We start from the raw sequence: 22,691 nt of genomic DNA on the forward strand, positions 1-22,691 counted from the left end.
ATACTTTTCAGGAATAAAACTTTATAATAAACATTGAAAATTTTTTTTTTTAAAGGCACAATCAAAAAGGCTGAAATTTTACAGAAGAATTAATCCACAATGTCTATGAAGGATTTGGGTACATAATCACTGGCAAATCACTGCCTGTTTCACAATCAGTAATTATTGTAGCTAAATAAAGAATAAAATAAGGCCATGGTCCACTCTGAAGTGATCATAACTATGCAATACTATAACCTACATTAGAATGGGCAGAATGTGGGCTTAAACAGCTGAATTGAATTGATTGATTTTGAATTGAATGATTTTAATTATTATATTAATTATTATATTTAATTAAATTTCATTATAATTTATATATTTTTTAATGCAAATATAATATACACTCACCAGTCACTTTATTAGGAACTCCTGTACACCTGCTCATTTATGCAGTTATCCAATTAGCCAATCATGTGGCAGCAGCACAATGCATAAAATAAGGCAGATACAGGTAAAGAGCTTCAGTTAATGTTCACATCAAACATCAGAATGGGGGGGGAAATTGTGATCTCTGTGACTTTAACCGTGGCATGGTTGTTGGTGCCAGATGGTCTGGTTTGAGTATTTCAGAAACAGCTGATCTCCTGGGATTTTCAGAATGGTGCAAAAAAAAAAAAAAAAAAAAAAAAACTCCTGTGAGTGGAGGGTCTGCAGGCTGAAACACCTTGTTGATGAGAGAGATCAGAGGAGAATGACCAGACTGGTCATATCACCACATCAGGTTCCACTGTAAAGAGTGATTATTTGAGTTACTATATCCTTCCTGGCAGCTCAAACCAATCTGGCCATTTTCCTCTGACCTCTCTTATCAACAAGGCATTTCCACCCGCAGAACTGTTGCTCACTCAATGTTTTTTGTTTTTCACACCATTCTGTGTAAACTCTATTCAAACCAGCCCTTCTGGTGCCAACATCCATGCCACGATCACAGAGATCACATTTTTCCTTCATTCTGATGTTTGATGTGAACATTAACTGAAGCTCTTGATCTGTATCTGCATGATTTTTGTATTGTGCTGCTGCCACATGATTGACTGATTAGATAACTGCATGAATGAGCAGGTGTTCCTAGTAAAGTGGACAGTGAGGGTATATATTATATTTAATAGTATATTTAGAGTTGGACTCAAAATTCCTCTCTTCTTGCTGCCATGATTTTTCCATTGAGAGTTAAAACTCTGTAAAGAGGTTTAGAAATAAAGTGTCCATCAGTTGGTTCCTTCAGTAAACACTGTTTACAGAGGAACTATTATAACGGATTATTCTAACAATTGCTGCTAATGCTGACTCTCTTAATGGAGCTTCCATTACATCATTGGGGAGTCTTTAGCCACTTCCTCTGAGATGGCCCCTGTTGGCTGGTTTTGATTGGAGGAGCTACTTGTATCTGCCAGCTGAAGTGGCTGGTTGAGGAGGTCCGATGGCAGGCTGAGGAGCACAGCAGGCTGGTCAGAGCGCAGTGAGTGAAGGAGCTGGAGAAGACGCAGCTGGATGGCCAGAGGAGAGTCTGACAGCGAGTCAACAGAGGCTTTTAAAGCCTCACATGCTGCCCTCTCACCCTCTGCTGTAATCACCTGATATAACACCACACACACACATTATGGGCTGCTTCACTAACAAACCCCACTGGAGGAACAAGGACATTACACAGTAATTTTGTTTTTTGATAATTTGTTAAGAGCTGGGTGTTAAATTTGGAACACTAAAGAATGAAGATCCTTTGCACATCATGCTAAAAGTAATTCCACAATAAATGCACATAGACAAATGATATGTTGATGAATTGTGGCTACACACAAGATACTAAATCCACTTTATATCTTATGAGCACTAATAACTAAATCACAGGGTAAGAACTGAATCTGGTACTCTTACACTCCAGAGTTAAGTTTATTATGAACTAAACCAATTATAGATATAACTGAATTTTCTTACTTTAATTTGGGCTTGTCTCTTTGCTTCGGCCTCAACAGCAAAGTTCTTCTGAAGTTCAGGTGGGAGACAGAGGTCCTCTCTGCAATCAAAACAAGGGGAACATGTTTTTCACCCAGCAGTTGACTCAAAAACTCTGCACGAGTATTGATGGCTCTTTATGTGATTTTGTGGTTATACATTAGTGATGCATGATGGGTCCCTGGTGGACTAGTGGTTAGGCCACAGAGCTTTCACCGCTATGGCCCGGGTTTGATTCCTGGCCAGGGAACCACCACCAGCCACTGGGGTTGCGTGCAACAGTGCGCTCTCAGTGACGGTCCCAAGCCCGGATAAAATTAGGGAGCGTTGCGTCAGGAAGTTTATTCGGCATAAAAACTGTGCCAAATACGTGGACCAGTGATCCACTGTGGTGACCCCTAACGGGTACAGCCAAAAGAGGAACAACAACAACATTATTGATGCATGGCATTTATCTAATAACTTACATCTCAGCTCTCTCCACTTTAATTCCCCACCTGCAGGCAATGGAATCCAGTGCAACCTCAGAGAGATTCAAAGTAAAATATCATAAGACAATTTCTATAACAAATGTGACATATTGACATATGCAGTACCACTCAAAAATAAGTGTACATATATACTGTATAGTGTTATTTCTTGGACGTACTTGCAACTCTCTGTAACTAATGAAATAAAACATTGATGGTACATTGGTATTGGATTTAGGCTTCTGGAAACAGGTTTCTAACAGATTGGTAATGTATACCTGGATCTGGTGGGCAACTTCACTCCTGTTCTGCAGTATGCTGGTGAAGGTGTGATGGGCCAGAACCTCCCTGACTGAGACCTGAACCAGAGCCTGCAGCACAGCCGGGACTCCTGCCAGAGACGAGTAGCAAACGGACACATTCTCGATGCGGTAGTAGCACACCGCACTCGCCTCTGTGCACACCAGGTCTTTCGTCACCACCTGCAGAACAGACGACAGGACGGACACAAATTCAAGGTGTCGCCACTGAGGAAGATATTATACTGTACTAAAATATTATATTTGTGATTATGTTTAAAACAGCATTAGGAGCTTTAGGCCTGTGCGGACGCTGAACTGCAGTAACAGCTTTGATGGAAAAAACATTGAAATACTTTACAGTAGACAGCTTCAGAAATTAAAGCTGAGTATAGAATCTCCTGAATTCTGTCCCCCTGTTTACATACACAGTGCAATCACAAAGCATTCAAACTCCTTCTACTTAATTTTGTTATATCCTTACTATAAATTTAGATTTTAAATTGATTTTTGTCAATTTGTGAAAAAGTATTCTTCAATGAGAAAACCTTAATGAGGTGCAGCTTCACTCCTGTTCTGAGAAAACCTTAATGAGGTTGAGATCTACTGTATGGGTTCACATAATTACTGCTGTTCATGCCACAGCATTACAGTGAGACCAAAAAAAAAAAAAAAGCGCTGGTTATAGGAGGAATGCACAGCACTGTGAAAGTCAGAAAGGTTACCGAGTGAGATGGGACCTTCAGCATCTTTAACCGAATGTCCACTTTATGACAAACATCCAAAAATGGGAGGTAAAAGAGCAGTCCTGTAACAAAATAAAACATAATAACAATAATAATAATAATAATAATAATAATAATAATAATAATTGCTATCACCATATTGCTATAAATAAAGGAATAAAAAGTAGGCAAAGTTTTCACACTGTAAGAAGAAATCTAATGTACACACAAAAGAACAACAGTGGTCCGTGAGGTCAAATTATGTACCTTAAAGGAGTTTTAATGCTACACTATATTCACTTTCCCAAGTAAGTGAAAGGTAGAAAAGACATGGCATTGAGGTTCCCACTTCAATGTCTGGTATTGTACTGTGAAAACTAAAGATTGGGACTTTTTGGGATTCTTGTGCTTTCTATTGCTCTTAATTTACGTGTGCACAGATGTACCTGGTCCTCTGGGTTTTCTTTGTAGCAGGTGTCCAAGTCTAAACACCACAGCACGCTCATGCTCTCGTACTATCTGGTAATGTTATACTCACATTAACAATTTCAACTAATAACTTCATTAATACTAAATATCAGGAATATTAATAAACACTTACCTTCACACAGAACCAAATTGATATGGGAAAGAAGAATATTACTGTGGCAAGAGCTGCAATCGTGAGAAGTAGCTCACAAACTCCAAGGCTCTGCGGCTTCAAGGCTGTGTTGCAAATTAAAGTCGAATGTTGAATCAGTAACTGGCTCTTCTGCCCTGTTTGTGTGTGAGTATATACTGTATGTGCACAGCATTTGTTAACTCACCCTCTTCGTGCCATTCGCTCTCCAAAAGGCCCAGCAACTCCTCGCTTTCTCTATTTGTCCTCTGTCTCACACTGTCTACGTTGATCACGGTGGACGACACTTCCTTTTTGTCCTCATTACTGTGCTCTTCCCCTGCTTCTTTGCCCTTCATCCTCTCTTTCCCTTTGTGTGGCTCCTGGAGCTTCACTGCCTTACCCACTTTGTGCTTTCTGTCTCTGGCTGTCGGTGCTGTCTCTCTCTTGGTCCTGCCAGGTTTTGGAGGAGGTGGTGGAGATATTTTTTCTGTCCTTCTCTCCATCTCTCCACTCTCTTTCATCAGGAGCATCTGCCCCTTGTTTGATGAAGTCAGGAGAGGAAGGTTGCTTTTTGAGCTGTGCGGATTAGCTAACAGCCTACAATCCTTTTAGAGTGCTGTGTGCTCTGTGGTTGAGGCAGGGGCAGGAGTATGACAAAGGAGACACGAAAAGGGGGGAGACGACACAGTACAATCAAACTTAGAACTATAAAGTAAAAAAAAAAAGAGTAGATTTGCATCAAATACTGGAACAAATAAATTAACTACCCATAAAACAAGCAGAAGCAGTGCATTAATAACTTAATAAAACCTAATGCTCATGCCCTCCTCCTGATGCAGAACAGGAATTTTCCACAATATAAAGATGTGTAAAGCTAGAAGTAAAGATGATGTCCAGTGGGTACTGCACTATGGTTACCAAAATACTAAAACTAAACCAATTTGGGTCAAAAACGGTTTATATATAGACAAGTATTTATATGGCATACTTCTTGTTCTGCTTTATGCTGTACAACTGATAATACAATAATTAAACGATGACGTGGTGGTGCAGCAGGTAGTGTTGACACTTGACAGATCCAAAGCTGTGAGCATGGGTTACTGTCTGTGCAGAATTTCTCATGTTCCACCAGTGTCCATGTTTCCCCTGGGTTTCCTCCAACCTCCCAAAAACATGGAGGTAGATAAATTGGTTACTCTAAATTGCACCTATATGTAAATGAATGAGGGTGTGAATGTGTATGATCATGGTGCCCTGAGATGGACTAGCATCTCATCTAGGTTGTATTCCTGCTTGGCACCCAGTGTTCCCGGGATAGGCTCTGGATCCACTGCAACTCTGACTAGTATAAAGCACTTCCTGAATGTGTGATCCCATCCCAGAAAGAGTGGGCATTTTGTTTATTTATTTATTTATTTATTCAAATACATTATGTATTACAAATACACTAATCATTCATAATACAAAGTAAAAATGGTCAAATCTAATGTAAATAATATGGAAATTATATATACAGTAGAACAGTTTTCTGCTGCCATTCCCTATTTGTTTTTACCACCAGTTTTAGTCTTACTACAAATGATGGCTGATGACTAATAAACAGTTATTCTTCAATAATCACTTCTGGTCTGGAACATAAAATATAGCAAAACGATAAAAATGAAAACTGTGTTATGTTTACATGTAGATGCAGTATGATGTGTCCTGTGTTGGAATGTGTAAACTCAGCAGAAAGTGTGTGTGAGTGTGTGAGGGAGCTGCTGATGGAGCACTTCTGTGTTATTAGTGTCTGAGAAAACATAAACATCCGCCCGAGTTTGCAATTACAAATGCAATTAGAAAGCCGTCCAAGTGTCGAGTCAAAGCTAGACCGCTTTCCCCCCCCAAAAACAAAGGTGTTAATGCTTGAGTAGCAGAAACAGAGATTCTGAGGACTTCAGGAAAACAAGTGTAAGAGGTAAACGATATTAGAAAAAATCCGCAAAGTTTCTTCAAAACTAATCGTCCGCTTGAGAAGCCCAAATTCTGGCGTTAGCTAGCTACTCCTGTCCGGTTGTGTTGTAATGGGAATTTATGTAGAACAAAACTGACTTGTTTTGCTAGCCGGTTAATTGTAGAGTATTTCTTTTTTTATATATATGTAGTTTTAGCACATATAACCGTGTGCAAACTAGCAGTAGTGCCTGACGCTAATAACTCAGTGAATTCACTTGGCTAGTTCCAGTAGCTCCCTTCAAACAGATGATAGCCATGCCAGGTGCCAGCTCGACTTGTGTGTTTAAATGTCACAGTAATAAAGACGAAGTAAAGTTAAAATAAAATGTGGAATGTATTAGTGTTTAAATACTAAATGTTCCTTGAGATATAATGCTCATTAAGACCCTACTGTCAAACCCCCTCTCTGTCTTCAGTGTGAGGTGTGATTATGGATCCTGAGCAGCTTCTTTCAAGTGTGAAGAAGGATGTCCGCTCTCTACTCATCTCCTCCAAGCAGGGCCTTTCTCCAGAGCAGCTCAGGAAGGACTACCAGAACATGCTGGGCCACCCCTTGCCCCTCAAGGGCCTTGGCTTCCGCTCTGTTTTGGACATGGTCAAGGAAATGCCTGATGCCGTGCGCTTGGACTATGCCCTCGATGGCACTTTAGTGTTAAAAGGTAATTTCTGTCAGTGTTCTCAGTCATCCAGGTTATTTTGAAAGGGCTGATAGTAGTCAGTTAAAGCGACTCTGTGGCAAACAAATTCATTCACATTTTGATGATCCTAGATTGCATTACTTCTGCTGTCTCAAATTCTCACCTGAGTGCCATTATTTTATACAGAATAAATTATTCTGTTCTTTCATTTCATACTTTTATGTGATACGAATGCATATTTTTCCTCAGTTTTTATTATTTTTTTTCCATACATTGATTGCTTCTGCTAGGGTATGTTTTGAATGCTCAGATCAATCTGCTAAAATGCTATGCTGGGTCTGCATTTGGACCATGGCCCATCAGATGAAGACGCTGGCCGATTGCTTTAATGACGAATGTTTAGAGACGAAGTTTGTAGTGTTTATAAGTGTTTTTAGAGCTATAATAATCTTTTACTTTTAAAGATATCTTAGAAAAGCTGATGCACAATATTGTGATACAAAAGTGTGGGTAGTTTATGCAGGATTTTAGGGCTTTGTTTACATTTTTCTGGCCCACAAATTAGCTCTGCACCCAGCTGGAACAGAGCTTCTCAACTCTGCCACTCTTGTTTAAGAGGCAACTCATGAGGCATATGTAGTTTCAGCAAACATGGGGTGGGTTCGGTAGATGGAAAAGATGTGATAGTGTTTTCATTGCAATTGCAATTCATCCTGCAGTAGAAGGCTCTAAAAATTACACACTGCTCCTTTAATGTTTCAGTGCCTTCATAATTGTGTATTTCTTTAAAAATCTGTCTAAATTGTCTGTCACTGTTAAGTTTTTTGTGATTGTGTCAGATAAGTCTTACTGAGTAAGTCAAAAATTGTGCTTTCTTGTGTATATCTTCTTGCTTCTAGCAATTGGGGATGAGACCACGAGAGGCATCGAAGAGCTCGTCTCGAGACAGCGGAACCACAAGCACAAGCCCAAGTCAAAAAGTGGCAGCACGGGTTTGTTCTCATCACGTTCCCTTCATCACCAGCACTCATTTGTCCTCCCTCGTAGAGGCCATGCTCCCCCTGCTCTCCCTGCTCAGCTGCGCTCACAGCTCCGGCAGTTACTCACCCATGGCCCCATAGGGCTTTCTGAGCTGGAGAGGTGCTATGCAGTCCGCTTCGGCAGGCCTCTCTATGTGATGCACTACGGCTTCTACTCCATCGCTGAGATGCTGGCTGCTGCCTCAGACATGATCGCAGTGAGGCAGACTCGCGTGGGGTCACAGTTGATACTAAAGACTGAAATCACACCAGTCAAACAGATGCTCAATAGTACTGCTGCTCTCCCTAAACAGTCTGCAGGAATATCCAGAGTGTCCCCTAGCTCAGGTGAGCTAATAAAATGTTCTGTGTCTGGTCAGGAGATGTTTGTATTCCAGCATATATGTATACTGTTTAAGGTAAAACTGTCAGTTATTCTTAGTCTGAATAAATCAATAAATCACTGAGTGAATGAATTACTGGGAATATATGTATAGAGAGAGACAGAGAGCAAAGATGCTTTCAAAATTAATTAAACGATACATCAATCTAATTTTTAATCAACATTTAAAAAAATACTATAAAGCACAGTAAACAGTAATAAATGAAACAAAGTCAGTATTTGGTGTGATGACCCAAATAAATTAGTAGTCTCAGGTAGAATTTGCACAGTTTTATAAGGAAATTAGCTGGTAAGTTTTACTGAGCATCTTTCAGAACCAGCCACAGTTCTTCTGGAGACTTGCTTCTTATTTTTGCATGCAAAACCCAGCAGCCTTGATTATGTTTTTTGAAAAGTGGTCTCTTATGTAATATGCTGCTTTCTTTACTGACATACAAACATTTTTCTATAACATTTTATTTTGTGCTGGAATACTAATGTTTTGCAATCTAAAATGTTTTTGTACTGACTCGATGGATGTAGAAGTCATAAAATAAAAATCTATAACAAAGTTTGTACCAAAAAAAAAAAAAAAGACTAAGACTTTTGCACAGTGCTGTATACATGTGTGTGTGTGTATGTATGTATATATATATATATATATCTCCACATACACACACACACACACACACACACACACACACTGATCAGCCATAACATTAAAACCACTGACAGGTGCAATTACAGTTGCATCTGTTAAGGGGTGGGATATATTAGGAGGCAAGTGAACAGTCAGTTCTTGAAGTTGATGTGTTGGAAGCAGGAAAAATGGGCAAGCGTAAGGATCTGAGCGACTTTGACAAGGGCCAAATTGTGATGGCTAGACGACTGGGTCAGAGCATCTCCAACGTGGCAGGTCTTGTGGGATGTTCCTGGTATGCATTGGTCAGTACCTACCAAAAGTGGTCCAAGGAAGGATAACCAGTGAACCGGCGACAGGGTCATGGGTGCCCAAGGCTCACTGATGCGCGTGGGGAGCGAAGGCTAGCCCATCTAGTCTGATTCCACAGAAGAGCTACTGTAGCATAAATTGCTGAAAAAGTTAATGCTGGCTATGATAGAAACTTGTCAGAACAAACAGTGCATTGCAGCTTGCTGCGCATGGGGCTACGTAGCCGTAGATCGGTCAGAGTGCCCATGCTGACCCCTGTCCACCACCAAATGGGTATGTGAGCATCAGAACTGGACCATGGAGCAATGGAAGAAGGTGGTCTGGTCTGATGAATCACACTTTCTTTTACATTATGTGTACTGCTGGGTGCACGTGCGTCACTTACCTGGGGAAGAGATGGCACCAGGATGCATTATGGGAAGAAGGCAAGTCGGCAGAGGCAGTGTGATACACTGGGCAATGTTCTGCTGGGAAACCTTTGATCCTGGCATTCATGTGGATGTTACTTTACCACATACCTAAACATTGTTGCAGACCAAGCACATCCCTTCATGGCAACGGTATTCCCTAATGGCAGTGGCCTGCCACACTGCAAAAATTGTTCAGGAATGGTTTGAGGAACAGGACAAAGAGTTCAGGGTGTTGACTTGGTCTCCAAATTCCCCAGATCTCAATCCGATTGAGCATCTGTGGGATGTGCTGGACAAACAAGTTCGATCCATGAGGGCTCCACCTCACACCTTACAGGACTTAAAGGACCTGCTGTTAACATCTTGGTGCCACATACTACAGCACACCTTCAGAGGTCAGTGGAGTCCGTACCATGACGGGTCAGAGCTGTTTTGGTGGCACAAGGGGGACCTACACAATATTAGACAGGTGGTTTTAATGTTATGGCTGATTGAGGTGTGTGGATGGATGGATGGATGGATGGATGGATGGATAGATAGATAGATAGAAGGATCTGTGTGGTGTCATTATCTAACATGCAAAACCATATAACTTAAATAGATACAATGATGCAATAGCCGCACCAACAATGCACCATAACTGTTATGTGCTAATGAATAAGGAAATAATTGTTATTTGTTTCCACAAAAGTACTGCGAAAAACAGCAGTGCCCAGCAACATCCAGCCTGAAGCCCAGCAGAACCCCAAAGAAGAAGCCATCAGAGTACAGGAGATTGAACCTGTCACTCTTGTAATGCAAGAAAAGTCATTTGAGAAGTCTGTTGCAAAGGTTTCATTTAATTTTCTAAAAAACGTATTTACAGTTTTATTTCATTTACAGTTTACAATGTCAATCCAAGATTTTGTTATTTTTGGTGGTCTTAATAATACTTTTTTAACAGTTACATCGAGTGAATCTGCATCATTTCACACTGGCCCTTATTCCTTATAGTTGATACAGTCAGAACAACTTCTAGTCCTCGGAGTGTAATTATAAGTTACTAGTTTTCAGTATTGTTATTTTTATTTCATCTTTTAATTTTTGTATGCCATCAATTAATATTATTATTTTTTATATTTATCCCATAGTTGATTCTTCTCTATTGCACAACCGACTAGTAAGGGTGAAGGCTAACATGTATTCACTGCAGGCACATGCTGCTCAAGCAATGTCACAGAAATAGGAAGAGAGTGGTACTTGCTGTATTGGCTCGGTATTGCAGCGCTTGCATGATTTACGGTGTAATTTAAATAATATGCGTATGATGATAGTCGGGGCATGTCATGTGTAATGATATGTACGTAACTGAAGACAGGCTCTTGTTAACATACAGCTAAATCCAATTCATTGGTTGACAGAACAGTTTGGCAGAATTTGTATACATCATTCCCAATGCTTATGTCTTTACTCATTTAATGAATAAGGGCCATTGTATTTATGAATGGCAGTGAACTCTTAGTGCTGCTTTTCCATACAGTTAGTCACATTTGTCAAATGCTGCTTTGCTTTGATATAACGTACATTATTTTAAATACATTGATAAATACAGTCACATTGAAATTATAGATTTATTGCTATGCTCTGAAATATTTGGTAAATGGACTTGATTTTGTGTGGCAGCTTGAGGAGGAGTTCAGGAAGAGGATTATTGAAAGTGGAGACGCAGGCACCGTCAGTCAGGAACTGAAGGAGAAGCTTCGAAAGGTTAGCCTGTGAAACAAAAACCCTAGTGAACTTTAAAAATTATACAATCTTTAAAAATTATAATAGGTACTGCATATCTTTTTCAGGTTGTTGCTGAGCACAGTCAAGGCATGGCCATTCACAATCTTCCTACAGAGTACAAGGTAATTCACACTAGTAAGTTGTTGATGCTTGTAGGCATGGCCTGTCCAGCTTTTTTTTTTTTTTTTTTTTAAAGTTTATAAAAGACATTTTAGTGGCCATTTTACTTTTGTTTTAATCATATCTTAATATGGTGATGAAAAGTTATATGGATGCAGCAAGCACTGGACACAGAGTAGGACTGGATTGCAGGCAGTCATTGTTGTTACCCCCTTTTAGCGCATTATAACTAATTGTTATAAAATTGAGAAATTATTAAATTAGATGTATGGTTGGGCAATATGATGATATAATATCAGTACAATGATAAATTACACTTTTTTTTAGATATTGCAGGTATTGTAATACCTTTTTCAAACATTTTTAAAAAATAATTACAAACTCTGGAAGCAGCTGATTTGATGTTAAAGTTTTGTTTAGAATCTTGAAGATGTTTACTTATTAAAAATTGAGTGGTTTTTTTTTTTTCAGTTTTAAGTATTTTTGTAGACATTAAATGAAAGCATCACTGATCCCATTTTTCTTGCAACACTGTTGTATTGCTGGCTGTTTTTTAGCAGTCCTGTGTACTGTGATACAGTGGACATAAAAAAGTCAACACAACCCTTGTAAAATGGGAGGTTTTTGTGATGTGAAAAATGAAAGTTAAATCATGTCAGAATCGTTTCACCTTTATTGTGAAATTGCAACATATAAAAATCAAGTGACAAACAACCAGAAATGTTTTAGGGGAAAAAAGAAAAACAAAATACTTCCAATACCCAGCTTGCATAAATGTGCATTCCCTTTTATAATTAGGAATGTAGCAGTGTTCAGAACCAACCAGTCACATTCAAACTCATGTTAAATACTAATTAGTATACACCTGCCATCAATTAACATGACTAATTACCCCCAAATAAAGTACAGCTGTTCCTATAGGATTTTCTTCACATCTTCTTAGTAACATCCAACTGGAAAAGCCATGGGCTGCAAAGAGCTTACAAAGCAGGTACAGGATCTCATTGTTGAAAAATGTCAATCAGGGAAGGGTTACAAAACATTTCCAAGGCATTGGATATGCCATAGAACACTGTAAAGACAATAATCAACAAGTGGAGAAAATATGGCACAACAGTGACATTACTAAGAACAGGATGGCCCTCCAATATCGATGAGAAGACCAGGAGAAAACTGGTCAGGAAGGCTGCCAGGAGACCAACAGCAACATTAAAAGAATTGCATCAATTTCTGGCAAGTACTGGTTGTAACATGTGACTACAATCTCCCGAATTCTTCATATGTCTGGGATACGGGGTAGGGTGGCCAGACAGAAACCTTTTTTGACCAAAAAAAAAAAACATCCAAACATTTGATAAGACCAAAGTTTTTTGCCATAATACCAAAAGAAATGTTTGGCAACAATAAAAACAGCTCATCACCAAAAGAACACCATCCCCACAGTGAAGCATGGAGGTGGCAGCATCATGCTTTGGGGCTGCTTTTATTCAGTTGGAACTGAATAAAAGCGTTTGCTAAAACACTTAAGATGACGTGGGTTTTCACCTTTCAGCATGACAACGACCCGAAGCACACCTCCAAATCAACAAAGGAATGGCTTCACCAAAACAAGATTGAGGTTTCGGAAGGGCCCAGCCAGAGTCCAGATCTAAATCCAACCGAAAATCTGTGGGGTGACCTGAAGAGGGCTGTGCATTTTTCATTTTTTCCCCTAAAATGATTCTTATTGTTTTTCACTTTAATTTATAGTTTGCAATTTCACATGATTTCACATGATTTATCTTGGTTTAATTTTTTCACATCACAAAAATCTGCCATTGTTACAGGGTTGTGTAAACATTTTATATCCACTGTACATATCACGTATCCTAGAAGTCTCTTTACGTATCACATGATACTTTGGTCATATCACCCATCCATATTTAGATGTTGTTTATCACTCTGTCTCCATATCACTTGTTGATTTCACTGAAATTTGTGGCTCCATGTGACATGCTTGCAAGTTTGCCTCTTGCTGCTATTAATACCAGGTATAAATATGGTTCCTGTTTGTCAAATACCAAGATATTTTCTGTTTGTTTTCCACTTTAAGAAAATGTATGGTGAGGACTTGCCCCTGGTCCAGTGTGGCTTCCTGAGTGTGACTGAGATGGTTGGAGCCCTCAGCGACACGTTCTATGTGCAGCCAAGCACTGAAGAAGGAGCAAAGCACTTACTCATCATGGAGCTCAAAGCAAATGATCAGCCAGGTGTTACACCTACTGCATACTCCACCTGAGTGGGTTGGCCACATTTTACTCACCACAGTCTGCACTAGGGTGTACCTCACAACAGAATAGAACCTTGAGTAGAATTTCAGGCATGATATGTCAGCATTAAATATGTAAATGTTTAATGACCTATATAATGACATAGCTTTACACACTAAGATTCAGTAACATGTACTCAGTGGCCACTTTAATAGATACGCCTATCCCCTGCTCATTCATGCGATTACTCAATCAGCCAATCATGTTGCAGCAGCACAGTGCACAATATCATGCAGGTACAGGTCAAGAGCTTCAGTTAGTGTACACTGAAACTGGACAGTCCTGGACAGTTTTGGAAAAAGACGAGGTGATTTCCTGTGCCCACTGTAGCCTCAGATTCTTGGCTGACAGTAGTGGAACCTGATGTGGTTTTCTGCTGTTGTACCCAATCCACCTCAAGGATCAATATGTTGTGTGTTTTTGAGATCATGGTCATTTGCATATGAAATTACAAATTAGATAACATGAAGAAGGAAGATTTTCACTTAGAATATAATAAAATAGAATAGAGTTTTATCAGAATAGAAAATAATATAATTTTTCATATTAGTTATTTATTTCTTATAGAAAGACATCATCTTTGGTCATGGTACCACAAACTATACTTTTAAGCATTTGCAAAATACTATACTTTCTATCAAGAATGCAGCCAAAAAAAGCAGTGACAGTGAGTAGGTGTGAAAGTTGAGTAGTCATGAATGAAACTGTTACTCACTTTCATTACTTGTAAATAACTCCAAGAAGAGAGATACATAGGTACACATAGGTTTTACACCGGATGTCCTTCCTGATGCAACCCTCCCATTATCAGTCCCACCAAAGATTTTTTTATGGGATTTAAATCTGGAGACTGAGAAGGCCACTCCAGGACATTGCAGTACTGAACTTTGGTTGACTTGGTAGTGTTCTTGAGATCATTGTCTTGCTGAAGAGTCCAATTCACCAAGGTTCAATCACCAAGGTTCAAGTTCACAGAAGGCATAATATACCTCCTCAAAATGGCTTGGTATTTCTGTGAATCTATAATGCCCATCACATGGTCAAGATTTCTAGTTCTTGCAGAGAAAAACATCCCCACATCATCACTGACCCACTTCCATGCTTGACCGTGGAGATTCTTCTGGTAATAAGAATACCCTTCTTGTGCTTCTTTGTCAAAAGTGGCCGCCACAAAGTCCACGAAGTCCACGAAGTCCTTGGTTGTTAAGTGATTGTCTTGTTGTTGCCACTGACACATTTGTCCCAGCCTTTACCAGGTCATCCTGTATGAAATGGCTAAGGCCTCTTAACGAAATTTTCGGCTTTCTCCATGTCCAGGCAGGTTTGCTGCTGTGCTGTAAGTTTTGACCGTCTGTACAATGCTCCCAATGGTGTCTCTAGGAATGTTCAAGGTCTTGGAAATGTTCCTATGCCCATTGCCAATGAAATTGCAATGAAATAATCTCCTCTCTCAGCTTTTGTGACAGCTCCTTAGTCACCAAAAGGGTGCAACACACCTTGAACACATCCTTGGCTGCTGTTTATATAAACACATCACAGCTGAAGAAAATTAAGAGTCATTATTGAGTTCCCAGTGAGTTAAGCATGTTTTAACCCAACTTTAGATCATACAGACTAGCAGTAGGTTTTAAAATCAGCAGTATTATATAGGTTTTGAATAATTGTGACATGGCAATATTAACAAAATATCCTGCTACTCTACAATACTACATCATGCATATTCTTTGTTTATTTGCTGTGTCATTCAACTGATAAAGACTTGATATAGCAAAATCTAATCAAAAATAAAAACTCTACAGAAAAATGTAAGTTATAAATCCTTATTTTCTTTGTGGATTTGAATATTTCTGATTGCAACTGTCGAGTCTCACTAGGATCTGAGAGTCGCCAGTTAATCATTTCTACAAAGATTTATGTTTCCCTATTTAATTACTATTCTGTAGCATTTTGTTTTGTCTAAACCATTAATACTGATTAAACTGTAATAAAACATAAGAAACTCAAGGTGTTAAAAAACTTTTGACTGGTAGAAGTGTAGATTATTCAACACCCACTACTAATGATCTGTGCTATAAGTGACCAGTGTATATTTTCCAGCCTTGTCTCTGAACCCTTCCACTGAGGGACACTACTTCAGCTGCAGTGAGACAGCCTGGGAGTGTCAGGGTGATGGACGAGAGTCCATGGAGTCTTTAGAGTCCAGCCCTGAGATCGAAATCACCAACAAGGTCATCCATCAGGTGCATTTTAGTGTTCAGTTCAGGTCAAAGTGTCATGGTGATCTTATTGCTACAAACAATAAAACATTTAGGCATTTGTTAAAGGGCTCATTTGCATATTGTAGCAATTTTCTTTTCACATCAATATTGTAAAGGCCAATACTATAAATAAGAATAACAATTAACAATCAATATATTATGAAACACTAGGCTGTATGAAAGCTTGCTTTATAGTTGTTAGTAATGTTTTATTGTATAGGAATGTTTTTTGTTTTCAGACGGTGGACATTTTCCCAGTGACGGTTCTCAGCCCTGGCTCCACGGTTCCTCTAGATGCACTGCGATGCCAGAAGCTGAAACCTCCCACTCGTAGAAGAGACAGGGAGCTGGTGCCTGTTGTGGTGGAGAGGATCGAGTCACCCAGCCACTTTTACATCCGCTTTGATGAAGACCAAGAGGCCCGCACCCTAGAGAACATGATGCTTGAAATGAGGTTATTTTTTATTTTGCAGTGATACAAATGGCTTAAGGGTGAGGTCAGTGATTTTAAAGTCGGAACATTGTACTAACTGGTGAATTTCTCCTTACATTCGGGCAGCTGTCAATAAAATATCTGTTTAAAGATGAAACTCTGGTCTCTGTGGCACTGCAAACCTTCTTAAATTATTATTATTAATTATTTTAAAAAATTCCTTTTTTTAGATTTTAATACTTGTAATGTTTTCACCTAATAAATGACCAACCATCTCATAAGTTTCCCAGCATGATTATGCTACCAACTTTACTGCAGTACAGTTGAATAAATATGATCTTGAAACTTCTGAATAATGGTTGATATGTGATTTTAGGAAGCTGCTTTCAGTTTTCTATCTGAGAGAATTTGTTTGTATGTAGGAGCTGTTATTCCTGCCCAGAGCTGGCTGAACGCTACCGGCTCCCAGATGCATATGTGCGACCTGGACAGGTGTGCTGTGTGGCCCCAGGAGACATGTGGTTCTACCGGGTGGTGATCCACCGGGTTCTCAGTGCCACAGAGGTGGAAGTGTACTACGTGGACTTTGGAGACCTTACAGTTGTCAGCAGAAACAGGCTGCAATTCCTGAAGTCAGTTCTTTCTAACACTTGTGCAATAACCTGATTTTATTAGTAACAAAAAACCCAAAACATTTTACATGTTTACATGCTTTACAAACAGAAATTGAGTTTTGTATTTCAAACATGACACCAGACATAATATTGCTCAAATTCATTTTTGCGCTCTAGGTCATGCTATGCTGAGCTTCCAGCACAAGCTGTTCCATCTGTACTTGTTGGCGTGAAGCCAGTTAAGGTAGGATTGTAACACCACATAACCAGGTATAGATTTTTATTTTCAGGTGAATTCAGATAGAGAAGCAAGGCCATATTATACTAGCCTTGATTTCCAAGACTATGTGGTCTGGATAGTGACAACAAAATGGAATTTGAGGCATGTTTTATATACAAGTTGTGCTGATTACATACAAGTTATGTTAATTTGTGATGCAGGCAGCCAGTAAGTGTTATTCCATACTCAGTTCCACATTGAAACTACTAAATTGACATAGTAGTTTACTGTATATTCCAGTACAGTGACACCAGATGGTGTCAAAAAATATCTTGGGCTCATTTCCTGTGGACTAATCCTGTGGACAGAGTTAAAACTCATATAGTTTGCATTTTATTGTCATACCACAGTGTCATTGCATCAGTTTCCATGCTTCACCCTGTTTTGGCTCATCACAGGGTATTTGGTCTCAAGAAGCCACCAGCTTGTTCCAGAAGCTGTGCTATGACCGCACCCTGGTGGCTGCTGTTCACAGCTACCAGTACGACTTCCTGCTGCTTTTCCTGTGTGACACTCACACTGAGGAGGACCTCTACATCCATAGTGCACTTCAGGCCGGGGGTCATGCTGTAGCCTGCACTGCCGCTAACACGCTGGTGAGAAATCCATCACACTCAGGTTTGTAGTATATTGCCCCTAAACCAAGCTCTGTAGGTATTTTATAATCCAGATTCAAATCAAACTTATTTAACTGAGCCTGTTTATAGTTATTGATTTTTTTTTTTACTACAATTTTTTATAAATACTTATAAAATACTTTTATAAATACTTAAAAATATTTCTTTCCAGTATTTCAATCAAATAGTTCTACAGAAGAACTCTTTAACTAGTTATTCTATATATACTGAATACCAAAAAAATATTTATTTACTAATAATAGATAGAAATAAATATATAAATAAACTAGGCTTACATAAATAACAGGTCAATAACTGCAGCGTAATATTGGCATTTACTGCCATTTATTAGTCATGTTCTCCATAGATTTGTGGTTGACTCTCTAACTTTTCAATGCCTGGAATCATGGAATTGACTCTTTCGGATCCGCTTCCAGTACCTTCGAGCTAAACCGAAAGCAGGAGGGCAACTTGATCATTTGCAATGTAGCGTGTGCCACAGTGTTCTTCATAACGTACCTAATCAGTAATGAAATTTGTAACTATTTTTATCAAATTTTATTGATTTTGTAGAATTAGTTGTTGCAGCCATATTTATAATTAATTAATTGATGATTGTGTATTATTTCATGATTGAACTTTATTGAGATATTAGTGTCTTCAGATACTAGATCACATCTACATATTTTAACCTTTTAATTTAAGGCACTTTGAATATTTTACCTAAAATGCATAAAGGATGATGCTGATAAAGATGGTGATTATAAATTTTTTTTATTGTTTTTAATGTTTATATTGTTGTTTTATGGTGTTTAGGTATTACCTCAGTTCAGCCCTGTGACTCTTTACCTCGGTGACGGCCAGCTGGAGGAAGTAAAGGAACATTTTGCAGCAGAGACGACTTCTCTTAGTGTCACAAATGGGCAAAACCTTACACAACAGCTTCAGCCAGATGCCTCCACAGTACGCAGTCAGGTAAATTTGCTAGTTTATTGTAGCTATCATTACTTAATGTATAGAACGTCCTCAGGGAGAAGCACTGGGCGAAGAGCCAGTTGGTTCCTGGCTCTTTGTAAATTACTCAGACCCTCAGGACCAGTGGCAAGCAGCCAGCCTCTTTCTGCTGAGGCAGTAAAGTGAGGAATTAGAAGGACGCAGTATTGGAAGGCAGTCTAATCTGTTTTTAGGACCCATATATCACCTGTCGCTCAATGTGCCCAATGTGCTTCAAGACTATTGCTTGTATTGATCTGTTCTCAAAAGTATGTAACACATTTGTTGATGTTTAATTAGCTGGTTTGTAATCAATAGGGCATGTTTGTTGTTTACTAATAATTTTCACTGAATATGAGCATGTTTATCTGCCAGCTTTTGACAGATGGTGTAGAGAATCACCAGCATAGCCAAGAAATGGCTCTTCTGGATCTTCCTGAACTGGAATTCATTGATGTGGCTCAGGTCAGGATTGGCAAAATTCCACTGATCTTACACTTATGTACTGTTTTGTCGAGCTCATGGTGCATTCATACTGATCCAGGGTGAAAATTCTAACCCATTTGAGGCACTGCTGAATAAAGATCCAGCAAGCTTTGGTAGCTGGGATCAGGGATGGACGAACAAGGCCAGTGTAGATAAGGAGTCCAAACCTCTCCAGAATGGTCAAGAGGAGAGTGCAAATGTAAGAACAATCTTTATCTTTAATACATTCCTCTGATGGTGAGTGCAGTCTGTGTTCAAATCAGTTAATCTGGGGCACAGTCAGAACAAATAAATCAAAAACAAATCAAAGAAAAAGTAATCAGAATGTGTTTCCTAAATTTTCTTGATCTATAAAAATGAACCTGAATCACATTTAATGATGTTTAATTAAATATAAATCATGAACCAAATGTATACATTAAAGTGATATGTCATTAATTATTTTCCAACAGGCACTTTTTTGAATCACTTGCACTATGACTTAATCACAAATGGTGTTTTATTAAGCATGTGCAGTGGTCATATACAGTATAGTGAATGAGTGGGTTTGAATGAAAAAATTAATGAATGAATGAACAAGCAAGCAAATAAAATAAATAAATAAATAATATTCCTATTCCTATGTGAAAATGAGTTAAAGATTTTTTGTGGATCTTAGGTCACCTGAGAAATAAAAGATGAAGTTAAATGCCATATTTAAAAAACATGTTTATGATAAAATTAATACAATTACGGTATTTTTCCACATGGTTAATTTGTTTTTTTAGAAATTATGCAGTTATCACCTTCCATGGTTTGGGTGGATTTCATTTACTTTTATGGCAAACACAATCAAATATTAATACTAAATGTAAGTTTTACAGGGATTTGACAGTCTTATTCCTTATTCCTTCATTTTTTCTTTAGACACAGGCTTTGCGTCCTCTGAGTGTTTAATACTGTCTGATTCTCCAGAGAGAGATTTGTGTTGACTGAGTTTGAATTAGCACCTACTGCTCATCTCATTGTCACACATTGTAATTCCCTGTCCCTCAAGACTCAGTCCCAGTTAATTGTTAATTAAAAAGGGCATTAAGATTGTCTGATGAATTGTTAAAAAAGGAACATGCTACTCTTGTCTATCCCAGGCTTATGAGACAAATAGCTCATAGCCAATTACGTTACAACTCAGAGTTTAATGTAGCCACTTGCGTAATGGAACCATGCTGAACCATTTCTGAATGCTGTTGCAAACATTCCCATTTTGTCATGCAGACTGCATTGCTGTCACCTGTTCCATCTATCAAACCGGACACAGAATCACAGCCAGTTTTGGAGAGTAAACACACTCAGAAACCTGCATCAACACTGCACGTGATCAGTGATCAAACTCCAGGCCTGATCAGCAGTTGGAGCCACCACACAGGTATAGCACAGACACACTTCACACTCTAATCCAGTGTGTCATGTGGATTGCAGTTTGCAGTTGGGTTGTCTCGTAGCAAATTCAGTTTAGTACGCTAGAGTCACATGCCATAGACAACCTGCTTCAAGACAGCATTGCTGAGGTTGTTAAGCATTTGCGTGTTAGCCAGCAATGTGCTGTGGTCAGAAACTGACATGAGTTAGTGGACAATTAAAATAAATAATGCATACAAAATTGAGCTGAATCAACAAAGTGTTTGAACAAACACTTGAACAGTGCTTAAAACCCGAGCGACACTACTGCTGTGCCTGATCCACTCGTACCAGTGCCACTGCTCTGCTGATTGCATCCATTCATATAATATCTCTTCAGAAATATCAGTACCTAATGAAGTTTCAACTCTGTGTTGAATTTTTTAGTGCCTTGAAATTGGTCTTTGTAATAAATTTTATAGATATACCACAGTGCTGTTGAATTCTTGTTTTTTCCTGGTTTATATTAAAGTGCACTATAGTAACAGTAACAGCTTCTATAGTAACAGCTCATTCAAAGGGACATGCCAAATAATTGAATCTAATCATTTAAAAAACAAGTTTGATGCATTTTAAAAAATGCATTATTATTTAACAAATTGTAATTGTTGGTATGGTGAAGCTTTCTGTAAAGAGATGTTTATTTAAGATTTATGAAGAGTCTCTGGTATCAGCTTCTAAGGTAAGCTTCTTTCACAAACATTCTTTACATTACTTCTGTGCATGCTGTTTTACAATTGCTGTTATACAATTTTAACTAATACAATCTTTTTTTTTTTTGGTCCAGACATGTCTGCTGAATTGTTCCAACCTCTGCCCTCCAGTCTGATGTTTTCTATGTTCAGCTCTGGAGACAGGCTGGCTCAGGATGCTCTCTTTCTTCGCCACATGTCCCCTCTCGCGCTGGGCCCCTCAGCCCGCATGGCAGCCGGACCCAGCCTCCTCCAATGGTACACAAACAAACAGGTTTAAACAAACCGACTGCCCCTACTGGTGTCTGCATATGCTGACCTGAACCAGCTACAGATGATTGTTGAGAGCTATGCTGAGTTATGCAGATGTAGTTCTGAAAGTTTTCAGTGTTTGTATTATGTTGAATGTAGTTTTACATTTTTCTTTTATATGTTATTTGCAACATTTAAAAGCACACCCAGATTGTAACAAACAAATTATGAAACAATATTGAGAGAGAAATGGAATATTGTTTGTGATTGATAAATTGTTTTAAACTAATGGTGTGTCTCACATATTGATTTGTTATTAATATTATTCTTGTTTTATCAGGTAAAATTCTGAATTGAGGTTTTTGGTTTTTCAACCTACCCATTTTATCTGTTTTTTCTGTTTTAAGTAAAGTTGCATGTTCATTGTATTGCACTGCTATCATTTCCTTGTCTGGAAAAAACAGATGGCACCTACTAAAAGAGGAAGTGTAAATAACATTAAAATTTTGTTTTTTCCAGTAGGGGGAAATATTTAAAATCATAACATGATATTGTTAACTGTTATATATCAGTTGTTATAAACATTTCCATGTTGCATCTGCACTCAAAAATGTTCAGCAGATTCATTAATTGGAATGCAGCAATGAATAGTAAGCAATGGGTGAAGCAAAATCCATCTACAAAATGCTCGTCCTCCCACTTGGAGTCTCAGAGTATGGGTTGTGTTAATTAACTATATTCTATGAGCTCTGGTATCAGGGATACATCTCTCGTCTGTGTCCTGCTGTCTTTGTCTTTGCAATGTTCACCTTGACACAGTGTTCACTGTGAGAGGACCTCTGCTCCTCTGAGTACTATGGAGAAGATTAAATTACCCAAGCAGCATGTCAATAATCCAGCCACATCCATAACTCTATATTAGAAACAGACAAACAGCCCAGCTGTGG

General features: G+C 38.7%; 2 protein-coding genes across 4 annotated transcripts; one reads left to right on the plus strand and one right to left on the minus strand.

The window, feature by feature from the left end:
- Positions 1–58: 58 nt before the first annotated feature.
- On the minus strand, positions 59–4,722 carry nphs2 (NPHS2 stomatin family member, podocin). Its single transcript, XM_026912928.3, has 8 exons — positions 4,296–4,722; positions 4,091–4,194; positions 3,936–4,008; positions 3,490–3,572; positions 2,744–2,947; positions 2,463–2,518; positions 1,978–2,056; positions 59–1,616 (listed from the first exon to the last, which is right to left on the minus strand). Exons 1-8 carry the CDS (start codon positions 4,618–4,620, stop codon positions 1,350–1,352), a joined length of 1,191 nt encoding a protein of 396 aa, XP_026768729.3. The 5' UTR covers positions 4,621–4,722; the 3' UTR covers positions 59–1,349.
- Positions 4,723–5,806: 1,084 nt separating this feature from the next.
- On the plus strand, positions 5,807–22,172 carry tdrd5 (tudor domain containing 5). 3 transcript variants are annotated; one of them, XM_026912512.3, is made up of 17 exons: positions 5,807–6,047; positions 6,502–6,744; positions 7,623–8,090; positions 10,178–10,317; positions 11,149–11,232; positions 11,319–11,375; positions 13,466–13,622; positions 15,780–15,922; positions 16,180–16,394; positions 16,796–17,005; positions 17,165–17,231; positions 17,666–17,863; positions 18,701–18,859; positions 19,253–19,342; positions 19,422–19,562; positions 20,618–20,768; positions 21,588–22,172. In XM_026912512.3, exons 2-17 carry the CDS (start codon positions 6,516–6,518, stop codon positions 21,770–21,772), a joined length of 2,694 nt encoding a protein of 897 aa, XP_026768313.3. In that variant the 5' UTR covers positions 5,807–6,047; positions 6,502–6,515; the 3' UTR covers positions 21,773–22,172. The 3 variants fall into 3 exon arrangements, with proteins under 3 accessions (XP_026768313.3, XP_026768295.3, XP_026768304.3); XM_026912494.3 differs by having other exon boundaries at positions 5,807–6,040; XM_026912503.3 differs by lacking the exon at positions 5,807–6,047 and adding an exon at positions 6,087–6,347.
- Positions 22,173–22,691: the final 519 nt, after the last annotated feature.

Source organism: Pangasianodon hypophthalmus, chromosome 11 (assembly GCF_027358585.1).
Source record: "Pangasianodon hypophthalmus isolate fPanHyp1 chromosome 11, fPanHyp1.pri, whole genome shotgun sequence".
Lineage (NCBI taxonomy): Eukaryota > Metazoa > Chordata > Actinopteri > Siluriformes > Pangasiidae > Pangasianodon > Pangasianodon hypophthalmus.

Bases quoted from the DNA above. Each gene is read 5' to 3' on its own strand.
- nphs2 (XM_026912928.3), bottom strand. From the start codon at position 4,620: ATGCTCCTGATGAAAGAGAGTGGAGAGATGGAGAGAAGGACAGAAAAA. The intron at 4,195-4,295 runs GTGAGTTAACAA...TTTGCAACACAG, and splicing joins GAGCGAATGGCACGAAGAGG to CCTTGAAGCCGCAGAGCCTT. The intron at 2,948-3,489 runs GTAACCTTTCTG...TCTGTTCTGCAG, and splicing joins TGAAGGTCCCATCTCACTCG to GTGGTGACGAAAGACCTGGT.
- tdrd5 (XM_026912512.3), top strand. From the start codon at position 6,516: ATGGATCCTGAGCAGCTTCTTTCAAGTGTGAAGAAGGATGTCCGCTCT. The intron at 10,318-11,148 runs GTTTCATTTAAT...TTTGTGTGGCAG, and splicing joins TTGAGAAGTCTGTTGCAAAG to CTTGAGGAGGAGTTCAGGAA. The intron at 18,860-19,252 runs GTAAATTTGCTA...TTTATCTGCCAG, and splicing joins CCTCCACAGTACGCAGTCAG to CTTTTGACAGATGGTGTAGA.